The sequence below is a fragment of the Humulus lupulus genome, chromosome 5, assembly GCF_963169125.1.
Source record: "Humulus lupulus chromosome 5, drHumLupu1.1, whole genome shotgun sequence".
Taxonomy (NCBI): Eukaryota; Viridiplantae; Streptophyta; class Magnoliopsida; order Rosales; family Cannabaceae; genus Humulus; species Humulus lupulus.
This window is the reverse complement of record NC_084797.1, coordinates 229,411,308-229,423,244: the sequence shown is the minus strand read 5'-3', so window position 1 is coordinate 229,423,244 and position 11,937 is coordinate 229,411,308. Positions and strand designations below refer to the sequence as shown.

At 47.3% G+C, this 11,937-nt stretch overlaps 1 protein-coding gene across 1 annotated transcript; it reads left to right on the top strand.

Annotated features, from left to right (window-relative positions):
• Positions 1 to 903: 903 nt before the first annotated feature.
• Positions 904 to 8,214, top strand: LOC133780040 (disease resistance protein At4g27190-like). The gene is made up of 10 exons (XM_062219924.1): positions 904 to 1,053; positions 1,143 to 1,231; positions 1,517 to 1,617; positions 1,836 to 3,660; positions 3,733 to 3,847; positions 3,963 to 4,271; positions 5,749 to 5,895; positions 6,457 to 6,512; positions 7,175 to 7,347; positions 8,044 to 8,214. The coding sequence occupies exons 4-10, from the start codon at positions 1,983 to 1,985 to the stop codon at positions 8,212 to 8,214; spliced, it is 2,649 nt and encodes an 882-aa protein (XP_062075908.1). The 5' UTR covers positions 904 to 1,053; positions 1,143 to 1,231; positions 1,517 to 1,617; positions 1,836 to 1,982.
• Positions 8,215 to 11,937: the final 3,723 nt, after the last annotated feature.

Sequence of the window (11,937 nt, the reverse complement as noted above, 5' to 3'; positions counted from 1 at the left end):
GGAACCCACCTCAGTGACTATTACAACTGTCACTCTTCTGTTTGGGTTAAAGGCCCTTGATGATTATTATAATCATTGGTTGATGTGTTATACTCAACATTACGTGGATTTGTTTGCCTGCTTGATTAGGGCTATATTTTCTAGGCGTGTGCCTTATGATTTGATGACATGTTATTACTGTTCATGAACATATTAAGTTTTCTTGCTGGGCTTCGGCTCACGGGTGCTATGTGGTGCAGGTAAAGGCAAAAGAAAGCTGGACCATCCTTGAGCTGGAGAGCTTAGGTGACGATGTGTACATATGCGGCTGCTCGACCGCCACGGCCGAGGGTTGAAAGAGGAACTAGGGTTAAACCCTGTTTTGCCGCTTAGATCGGCCTGTTGTAAATATTTTTCTTGTAATAGACCTTTAAATTATATTTTTGAGATCCCAATGTATATAATAAACGTTATATCTTAACCAAAATTTTTAATCCCTAAACCGCTAATCATACTTAGTTACATGATTTTGGCCAAATGACTCGATTAGCGAGTTTAACACTGTTTATAAGGCACACCGTAACGGTCCCTGGAGTTTGGGGCGTTACATAGACATAATAATATGACACTTGACAATTATAAAATATTCATTAATTTTTATAATTTTATTTTATTCAAATTCATTAAATATATTTATTTTTAAGTTATTTCAAAAGGAAAAAAAAAGTTATGATAAGAGCCCTTGTGTGGTTCATAAAAAACAGGATGTGAAGTGATGTGGTTCATAAGTTATTGGACTGTAATAATATAATATATATTAAATATTATTCAGTTAAATATTGATGGCATATAATTTATTTATTTTATTGATTAAAATGGTGAGAATTATTGAAGTCTCACCTAACTTCTTTCTCTTCCCACTTGAGTTTTCAGTAATTTTAATTCCAATAGTTTTTTTATTCCATTCTCTTTCTTTCTCTTCGTTGTAATATAAAAAAAAGCACTAGTCTTTGAATTGATCTTTAAAAATAAAATAAAAAATCCTCTGTTGATTAAGTTGCGATTTGAAGTCAGGTACAATATTCTCTATGCTCATTTTCTTATTTGCTCTTAATTTGTTAAAACAAATACTTAAGGTTTAATCTTATTGTTACCTTTTGCAGATCAAGCTTAAACCAAATTTGGGCACTCAATTACATCTTCTCAACTACTATTCTTAATTTTTCAGATTTAAAAGAAAGAAAAAAAATCAGTACTTTTCTTCTGGCTTTAGTTTTCTCTGCTCTGTTGGTAAAAAGAAAAAATCCTACTTTGCTTAGATATTTTAATTTTTTTTCTTCTGAATTTTCTGAGATTTTGAGAGTTCTCATCTTCTTCCTCTCAAGTCTCACCCAACTTCTTCCTCTAATTCCAATCATTTTTTATTCCATTCTCTCTCTTCCTTGCACTAAAAAAAACTAGTCTTTACTGAAGCTGTTCCTCATTTGTTAAATCAAATACTTTTACTTAAGTTTAGTCTTATCCTTACTTTTTGCAGATCAAACTCAAACTCAATTAAATTGTCAACTTTTCCGATTAAAAGAAGACGAAGAAGCATCAGGACTTTTCTTTAGTTTTCAGCTGCACTGTGCTCAGTTGGTAAAAAAATATTCCTACTTTGGCTACTTCTTTTTAAATTCTGAATTTTCTCAAAATTCATTTGCCCATTACTGTTCTAAACATAGAAAAGAAAAAGAAAGGTGGTGTTGCAACTAATTGAAAGAGCTGGTTCTGCTCTATTTTTTCAGTTTGTTAATATATATATATCATATTATTGTAATAATTTGTTGTTGTTGTTGTTATTGAACTTAATTCAGCATTAAAGTAGTACAAGGCAATTGCTAGCATGGACATTGTTATTTCAGTTGCAGCCAAAATAGCAAGAGTATACAGTGGAACCAGTGGGTCGATGGTTGGGTTATCTGTTTCGCTACACAACCAATGTCGATAAGCTCAAAAAACAAATGCAAGATTTGAAGGATGCCAAGGATGGATTGCAACATCATGTTGATGGAGCCAAGAATAATTGTGAAGAAATCATTGCTGAGGTTGAAACATGGCTAAAGAGAGTTGATGAAATCTCTGAAGAGGCTCACACGTTTCTTAACGATGACGAAGGCCATGCAAAGGCTCTATGTTCTTCTTGTGGGTCTGTTTTTCATTTGGTGACACGACATCAACGGAGTAGGAAAGCAAATAAGACGTCAATCGTAGTATGCGAAGTGAACAGAAATAAATTTGACCGGAAACAAATTTCTTATCGCGGTCAGCTAGAAAGTTGCTTCACAGAACCCAAAGACTACGAGACTTTTGAGTCAAGGAAGGAAATTCTAGAGAACATAATGGAAGCTGTAAGGGATACTAATAGAAGCAGAATAGGTCTGCATGGAATGGCTGGAAATTGCAAAACTATGCTTGCTAATGAAATTGCTAGACATGCTGAGAAAGAGATGTTATTTAGTAAGGTGGTTAAGACAACTGTTTCCCAAACACCCAATATAAAAGAGATTCAACAACATATTGCTGACATGCTTGAGCTAAAGTTTGGCGAAACAGATAACACTAAGGGAAAGCGAGCAACACTTCTTCAACAACGATTAAAGCCAGAAAATAAGATTCTGTTAATTCTTGACGATATTTGGAAGGAACTCAATCTAAAAGAAATTGGAATCCACGACGAGTGCCAGATGCTACTAATCTCTAGAACTCGACATGTTTTACACAGCTCCATGGGTATTGCTGAGAGTAATGTGTTCTTACTTGAAGTTTTACACCCACTAGAAGCTACAAGTTTGTTTAAGAAAATCATTGGAGAAATAGTTGAAAATGCATATTACAAATCTTTGGCACGCCAAATTGTTGCCAAATGTGCGGGCCTACCAGTTTCCATTGCTACAATGGCACATGCTTTCAAATGCAATATGGAATTGTCCATATGGCAGGATGCATTGCATCGACTACGGAGTTCGGGCTTCATAGTGATCGAGGGAATGGATAAGAAAGTCTACTTGAGTATTAGGTTGAGTTACGATTTTCTTGGAATTCATGAGAAGAAGGCCAAATCATTGTTATTGCTTTGTGCTTTACATAAAGAAGATGCACAAATACGAGTGGAAGACCTGATGAGATACAGTGTGGGTTGTCGCTTGCTTCAAGGCGTCAACATAGTAAAAGAAGCAAGAAATAGGGTGAATTCATTGGTTGATAAATTGAAATCTCATTGTCTGTTGTTGGATGGTAAAAGTAAAAGTTATGTGAAGATGCATGATGTTATTCGTGATGTTTGCATAGTAATTGCAAATGAAGATGAGCATAGGATGAATAACATTACTAGTGCTACTATGTATGAGGAATTTGTTGCCCATGAAAGACATAAATCATCTAAAGCAATTTCCTTTCTTGGCTATGATGATTATGAAAATCTTCCTAAAACATTGGAATGTCCCTGCTTAGAGTTGCTTCTTCTTTCTAGTTTTTCTTTGAAATCAATTCCAGACGACTTTTTTGAACAAATTAAGAAACTTGAAGCTTTGGTTATGGGTAATACAAGACTAGAATCATTACCATCATCCTTTCACTTCCTTCAAAATCTCCAAAAATTATGTCTACGTGGTTATTCTCTGATAGACATAGCCATGATTGGTGAATTAAAGAATTTAAAAGTTCTTGATCTCTCTTAGTCTCTTTCCATTAGGTTGTTGCTGAAAAAAATAGGACAATTGCGGCATTTGCAACTGCTAGATCTACAAGGATGTTATGGTTTAAGAGTCATTGAGCCTAATGTCATTTCAAATTTGACACAAATGGAAGAGCTCTATCTGGCAGAAAAGTTTTTGGAATGGGAGACTGAAGAGGGCAGTATGAAAGAAAGAAAGAAGAAATGTTAGTCTTATTGAGATAAAGAGTTTGCAACTGCTGACAATTTTATATTTGTCCCTACAAAGTGAAAATATTTTGCCTGAGAAGTTGTTTAGTGAAAATTTGGAGAGATACCAAGTATCTATTGGGGGTGGTGAATACAGCAGGTATAATGAATTTCCAAGGTGGTTGCAGCTCAATCTCTCAAATATGAGTGAAAAAAATGCCTCTGGACTAAAATCATTGGTTAAAAGGTCTCAATATTTATCACTAGAGAGATTAGTGGATGTCACCAATGTTGTTCATGATCTTGATAAAGATGGTTTTCCTAGATTAAAGCACCTGAGGCTTATACAATTGTTTACCGAGATTTTCGGAAACTATATTAATGAAAAGTAAGCAAGATTAATGATATGGAATTTAGAAGATATAAACAAGATTTTTACGTGGTTGGGGGTGTTAATGAGCCTTAGTCCACGAGACAGTTGTATTAGAGCTTGGAAAGTCTTTTACAATGGAGTTTCTCTCTATCTTTTAACAGAGTAACTGTATACAAGTCGAAGAGAGGTCATTTCTCCAGTTCTCTCTATTGTCCTGGATCATCTTTCCTGGACACCGTCCGGGTCTGGACCCACACTTGGGCCGTCGTTCCCGGTCATTCCCCTGCTAAGCGGGCCTGGGCTGGGCCCAAATCCAATTGCCCAGACTGTGGGCCTGGATCACCATCCCGAGCCCAAGGCCGGAAATGGGGACAACATTTACCCCCCAAGCCTTCGCTTGGGTCTGCGAGGTGGAGGCTTGCCTTGCTCCCGGATACTCCACGGTTGCCTTCCCAGTTCCTGCTTAGAATCGTGGGCCCGTGGCAAAGGGCAGTGACGCTGGGCGCACGCGGAGCCCGGACCATTTACCAATGTCCGGGTCCGTTTACTGAAGTCCCGCTTCGTGGTGAGGGATACATGTGTCGCCAAGCGACTGCTGCCACGATGGCACTTGACCTCAAAAGGTCACCTAACCACCTCAAGGGTCGCTAGGCCTAGGCTAGTGCGTCTGCATGGATTCCGAAGCGTCCCATCCGCACGGGGGTCTTTCATTAATGCTTCTGCACTGAGGTGGACCGTAGGATGGGGCGACCTTTAAAATTCACCTCTCCTGGGATGTTGGATTGAAATGGTGAGGATCCAGCTCTTGAGTGCTCATTAATGCCGCTGCACGATTTTGGACCGTCCGATGGGGGAATTTCTATCCGCTGGATCAGAGACCAAGATTTGGATCTCTATAAATACTCCTCAGACATTTATTTGAAACTTTTACACATACAAGCCATTTCAAGAACTGAGGATCTGTTTATGTCCGATCTCGCCGACGACATCTTTCACCGCCTGCTCACTCTGCGCCGTCGCCTTTTTCCAACAGTCCCAATGTCTGCACCTCCACCTGAGCGCACGTCCTGGGCCTGCCCTATCGACGAGTTGCTGAACCGCCTTCACCAGTTCAAGAACGAGATTCTGTCGTCCTTATCGTCGGACAACCACCATCTTTCACGACCAGCTATTCATTGCAAGTCTTTCTGTCTTTCTTCTTGGTAAATACATTAACGTAGGCTGTCCTTTTGTTCATATGCTTAGGCTGTTAGAACTTGCTTGCGCTTAGGAATAGTGCTAGGAAGGCCGCCTGGTCCGGGTTGCTCCGGGTCTGGATGCTTCCTGGACAGACGGTGGAGCCTATTTAGTAGCCCATTTTTCATTCCCGATCTGGGTCTCGCGGTTCTCTGGTGAACCCGGACCTGATCCGGAGGGGACTCCAAGCAGTCTGTATTGACCGACTTTCTTGGGTTTTGGTATTGACTGCTTGGTTTCTTTTCTTTGTTCCCAGATCATTAGCCATGATGTTGGGCGTCACCCTTCATTCGGAGGAGGACGTCAACAGGGCCCTCGTCGCCCTCCTCGGGTCCCGGACCCCCAAAGGCAACAGTTGGGAGATGGACACGGTGCCGAATCTGTTTCGAAACTACCGGATGATGTACGTCCTGGAGAAGCACCTGGGCATAGAGTCCACTCCCGGTCTCTTCCATAACTGCCTAGCCAGGATAGAGGAGCAGGCGCATACTTTCGTGGAAGGGTTCGGGGCCTGGAGCGCTGGCCACATCAGTGCGGGTGCCACACTCCCGCTTCACAACTACTTCGTGCGGTTCCTGACATACGTGGGAATCGCACCCTTCCAGCTTCTGCCCCAAGCCTACCGAGTGCTTGCGGGATGGCGTGTCTTCTACGCCGCGAAGGAGATCGCGGAGCCGACCCCCGCGGAAATCTTGTATTTCTACAAGATGGAACCGCAGGTCAATGCCAAGGACAAGACCTTGGATGGCTTCTATAGGCTGAAGCCGCGAGGTAGCTACCCCGCTCCCACAAGCTCCTAGAAGCATCCCACGGACGTCCGGCATTACTGGTTCATGACGTCTAGGTTCCTCGTGGAGAAGAACCCCACGCTGCTGCTGGACTTCCAGCGAGTGGGTAAGTGCTTCCCCGACCCTTAGCTGGCCAGTTTTTCTTTTTCTTTTTGTTTCTCATCATGTTACTTCAGGTGGCAGGACCTTTTGCCCAGACTCCTCTCATCCAATTCATCTTGGACCGGAGGAGGTTTTACTCCGGGCTGAGCCCAGAAGACCTCGACGTAGGAGGCTACGTCAACACGGACAACCTCTGACTGGTCGGGATGCTCGCGGCCCACCAGAATATTGTTGTCCCGAACCTTCGCGGAATTCAGTGCGAAAATATTGTCGTCATCAAGGAGCAGCTGGCCCTGGAGCATATCGCGGAGGTGGAGACTGCGGCGCGAGCGGACGCGGCCAAGCGGTAGAGGGACTTGGCCCAGACGGAGGTGGCCACTTCAGAGGAGATGGAAGTCCTCTTCGAGGAGGCATTGCCGAACACGGGTACCCCCGGGGCTAGCGTATCATGGCGAGGTAACTCACCTTTGATCTTAACTTATGCTCCCCAAGTTGGGGACTTAGCTAGGGATAGGTTAGCACTTCGAGGCCCCGCGTTCGGGGCTGACGGGGTGATGAGACCTTCGTCTCCCGTTCCCGTAGGCTCGGAAGCTCTCATGTTTTTGTTCGGGTTCCTTCAGTATGGGAATTTCTTGAACCTGGACGTCATGGGGGATCGAGTCTACTCTTTCGCGTTAGATGAGTTGAGTCACGCCCGGGGCTTAGATGAGGGTTCGTCCCGGGTCACTGTTAGTTTTGATTTCGATTTTCCTGTTTAATTGTACTAACTCCTTTTCACTTGCGTTTGTGCAGGAGACTCTGACATGTCTACCCCCATGGACGAGATGATTCAACTCCTCGAAGCCTGGGCTGCGAGGGCGGCCAAGGTCGCAGCCAAAAAGGCTGCCAAGAAGAATCCAGAGGCGCCGGGCCCGGACCCTTCCTTCAACAAGGAGACCCAGAGGCGGAACCTCAACCCGACGAGGGTGCAATTGTTGCGGTCCCTGTCATGTCTGTGGACCCGACTGCCATCCCCGGCCTTGCCCAACCCTTGGTGATCGATTTGGAGCTAGAACCTGCGGTAAGAAGGAGTTCCAGGAAGAGGGCCTTGAACCTGGGCGCTGCGGAGGTCGACACCGGGAAAAAGAGGCCCCGGACGAGGCAGGCTGGCTCAGCCGGTGAGTCGCACGGGGAAAGCCGCCTCATCGCGAAGGAGATTCCCACATTACCAGCCCTCCCCATACATCCGACACTACCCAACGAGGGGGAAGCCGTCTTGCGGGACGAGCAGTCCCGGCTAATTTCTCGGACCTGGGAAAGTGGCCGGGACAGGAGAGATGAGACGTACATGGCCCTGACGATTCGTCATTAGGTTGAGTTCGCTGAGCACCCGGCGAATTTTAGCGTGCCCCAGCCGATCGTGGATCGGCCAGCTGCCGAGAAGGGCTTTCGCCCTAAGCTAGGGCAGGACACGACCCCTTTTGCGGCGGACCTGTTGGACCAGGTAGGGAACACCATGTCTAACCTCCAACTCAAGCGGTATGCCACCATCGCCAACCCGGACATGTTGTTCATCTCCCAGGCTCTCCGCCATCAGGCCACCGCAGTAAGTTTACTTCGTGTCTTTTTCTTCCCCCTTTTTATTCGTTTGTAAGGATTCTTCTAACTGTGCTTTGTTCCAGGACGCTCTGCTGTCCCACCGAAATGCTGAACTGGTGGCCGAGGCGGCCATGAAAATGGAGATGCTCCAGCTGGAGCTAGAGGCGGTCGTAAATCAAAGGGAGGCCGCCAAGGAGGCCCTGGCCAGGGAGATGGCCCAGGCTCGGGAGACTCTGAGCAAAGCGGTTTCTTAGGCAGATGCGGACCGCGCAGAGTTCGACCGAGTCAAGGCCGGGCTTGAAAAGTCCTTGTCTCGGAAAGAAACCGAGGCCAACGAGAGGGCAGCCCTTCTGGAGGCGGCTACGGATCAGTCTGTCCAGGACGGGGAGAAGATCCAAGACTTGGAGACCCAGGTCTGCTAGCTGGACGTCTCTCTTTGTGAGGAGACGACGGTGCATGAGGAGACCCGCCGCGGAAAGGAGTAGGCGGACGACTTGCTGCACGTCACCTTTGAGGAGGCCATCTACATGGCTTGGCGCAAGGACAAAAGCATGAACCTCCTAATCTTTCCTGACCCTGAATCGAAGAGGGCTGAATTCGAGGCCAAGGAGAAGGAAGACGCGGAGGTTCTAGAGGATGAAGCCTAGGCCCGGATCTTCGCCTTGCCTCTTTTTTCTTTCTTTTTTATAATTTTGTAATAACTTTTTCGGACGCATACGCGTCCAAGACAATTTGTATTGCTTCCTCCGGTTTATCTTATTTCTGTTATTCCTTAGAAATTTCCTTTTATCACCGTGCATGACTGATTCTGAGGGTTTGGTCCCGGTTACAACAGCCTGGACTAGACCAATTTTGACTTTAGCTTGTCAAATTGTCTCAGTCCTACCCGCCTAATCTTTAACTTTGAAAACCTGATGGCCTGGGCCAATGGGGTTCAGAGAGTTTACCGCGAAACTTGGTTCCCTTACTCTGCCAGTCGCGGGCCACAGCCTTGCCCTGGGGCATACCAGATGCATTATACCCCCGGACATCGTTCGTCCGGGGTGGGACCAACTTGAGGCTTGGTCCTCTTGATTTATACCCCCAGACATCGTTCGTCCGGGGTGGGACCAGCCTGAGGCTTGGTCCACTTAATTTATACCCCCGGACATCGCTCGTTCGGGATGGGACCAGCTTGAGGCTTGGTCCTCTTAATTTATACCCCCGGACATCGTTCGTCCGGGGTGGGACCAGCCTCAGGCTTGGTCCACTTAATTTATACCCCCAGACATCGTTCGTCTGGAATGGGACCAGCCTAAGGCTTGGTCCTCTTAATTTATACCCCCGGACATCGTTCGTCCGGGGTGGGACCAGCCTGAGGCTTAGTCCTTTTAATTTATACCCTCGGACATCGTTCATCCGGGGTGGGACCAGCCTCAGGCTTGATCCACTTAATTTATACCCCCGGACATCGTTCGTCCGGGGTGGGACCAGCCTGAGGCTTGGTCCTCTTAATTTATACCCCCGGACATCGCTCGTCCGGGGTGGGACCAGCCTGAGGCTTGGTCCACTTAATTTATACCTCCGGACATCGCTCGTTCGGGATGGGACCAGCCTGAGGCTTGGTCCTCTTAATTTATACCCCCGGACATCGTTCGTCCGGGGTGGGACCAGCCTCAGGCTTGGTCCACTTAATTTATACCCCCGGACATCGTTCGTCTGGGGTGGGACCAGCCTGAGGCTTGGTCCTCTTAATTTATACCCCCAGACATCGCTCGTCTGGGGTTTGACCAACCTGAGGCTTGGTCCTGTTAATTTAAACCCCCGGACATCTCTCGTCTGGGGTGGGACCAGCCTGAGGCTTGGTCCCACGGGGTTTGTATCCCCCGGACATCGTCGATCCGGCCGGGACTGGCCTGAGGCTTGCGCCCCGCCTGATATTTGCTAATACCCGGGATACCCCCCACAAGTGAGCGGAGACTGGTCTGGGGTCACTTGAGTAAAATTTTCATTGATTGATAATGTTTCTTTATGGCGTTTTGCACACGCCATTTTTATTATTCAAGGGATCGCCCTGAGGCGTACATTATTTACAACGAAAATACAAAATTGGAACACGTTCCCCTGACTACTGATAGTATTTACGGAGATGTTCCGCGTTCCAGGCTCTTGGGACTTCCGAGCCATTGAGCCGCTTTAAGCGGTACGTCCCGGGGCACACTTCATGTTGGATCTCGTACGGCCCTTCCCAATTCGGGCCCAGAACCCCTACTCTCAGATCTTGATTAGCAGGGAAGACTCTTCGCAAGACTAAGTCGCCGGTTCCGAACCTTCGGCTTTTTACTTTTGAGGTGAAATGTCGTGCGATCTTGCCTTGGTACATCTTCAGCTGCACTTGAGACTCCTCCCGGATCTCTTCGATGAGATCCAGTGACTCCTGGAGTAAGGCGTGGTTCTGGACAGGATCATACGTGTCTCTTCGGTGAGACGGGATGGTTGTTTCGATGGGGATGACAGTTTCGTATCCATAGACCATGGAGTAAGGAGTGTGCCCGGTGGACGTCCTCTCGGTGGTCCGGTAAGCCCACAACACGCGGGACAGCTCTTCGGGCCATTTGCTCTTGCAGGCCTGGAGTTTTTTCTTTAACGTCCCTTTCAAGATTTTGTTGACGGCTTCTGCCTGCCCGTTTGCTTGGGGCCTGGTGACCACGGAGAAGCTTTTGACGATGCCATGTCTCTCACAAAAATCTGTGAAGTGGATGCTGTCGAACTGCTTCCCGTTATCGGATACAATTTTGTAGGGGAGGCCGTATCGACACACTATATTATTGATGACGAAATCCAGGGCCTTCTTCGAAGTGATCGTGTTCATGGGATCTGCCTCAACCCACTTGGTATAGTAGTCGACGGCTACGATGACGTATTTCACTCCTCCTTTCCCGGTCGGGAGCGATCCTACCAGATCGATCCCCCACACCGCGAAATGCCAGGGGCTAGTCATCAAGGTTATCTCTGTCGGCGGGGCCCGCGGGACCTTTGCGTATCTTTGGCACTGTTCGCACTTGTGGACGTAGTCGATACAATCTCTCTTCATGGTCGGCCATAAATATCCTTGGCGCAGGATCTTTTTGGACAGACTGGGTCCGGCTGTATGATCTCTGCAAAAGCCTTCGTGCACTTCGTGCATGATGGCGCTTAGTTCTGTCCCGGACACACACCTGAGGTAAGGCATGGACAACCCCCGGCGATAGAGTTTCCCATCCATCATGACATATCGGTGGACCTGGTACTGAAGCTTCCTGGCCGCGGCCCTATCTGCTGGCACCTCACCGGTTGTCAGATAGCGGATAAGAGGTCCCATCCAAGATGTGGAGTGGTCAATGGTGTTGACCGCGGGGGTTCGGATGCTTGGGATGGGGAGATGTTTAACGGGGACTAGTCCGGCCAATTCTGCTTCGGTGTCGGTGGCCAGCTTTGCTAGTGTGTTCGCAAACACATTTTGCTCTCTGGGGATCTGGCGGATAGAGTGCTTTTTGAGCGCCTGCAGCATCTCTCTCGTCTGAGTCACATAAGCCGCCATTCTCTCTCCTTTGGTTTGATATTCCCCCGAGACTTGCCTGACGACCAGCTGGGAATCGCTGTAGATCTCCAGGTTCGTGGCCCCTACTTCCCGGGCCAGGTGCAGCCCGACCAGCACAGCTTCGTGCTCAGCTTCGTTGTTCGACGCCTTGAACTGGAAACGTAAGGCGTTTTGCAACTGGTGTCCTTGGGGTGATACCAAGATGATCCCGGCCCCATTCTCATTCGAGGCCCCGTCCACGAACACCTTCCACATGGGCGCCGCGGGGCCACGGGATCGCCTTCCTGGGATATCCCGGAACACTCCACAATGAAGTCGGCTAGGGCTTGCCCTTTGATGGAGACTCTAGGAATGTAGGCTATATCGAACTGACTTAGTTCCATGGTCCACTTTAGGAGTCTTCCCGATGATTCGGGCT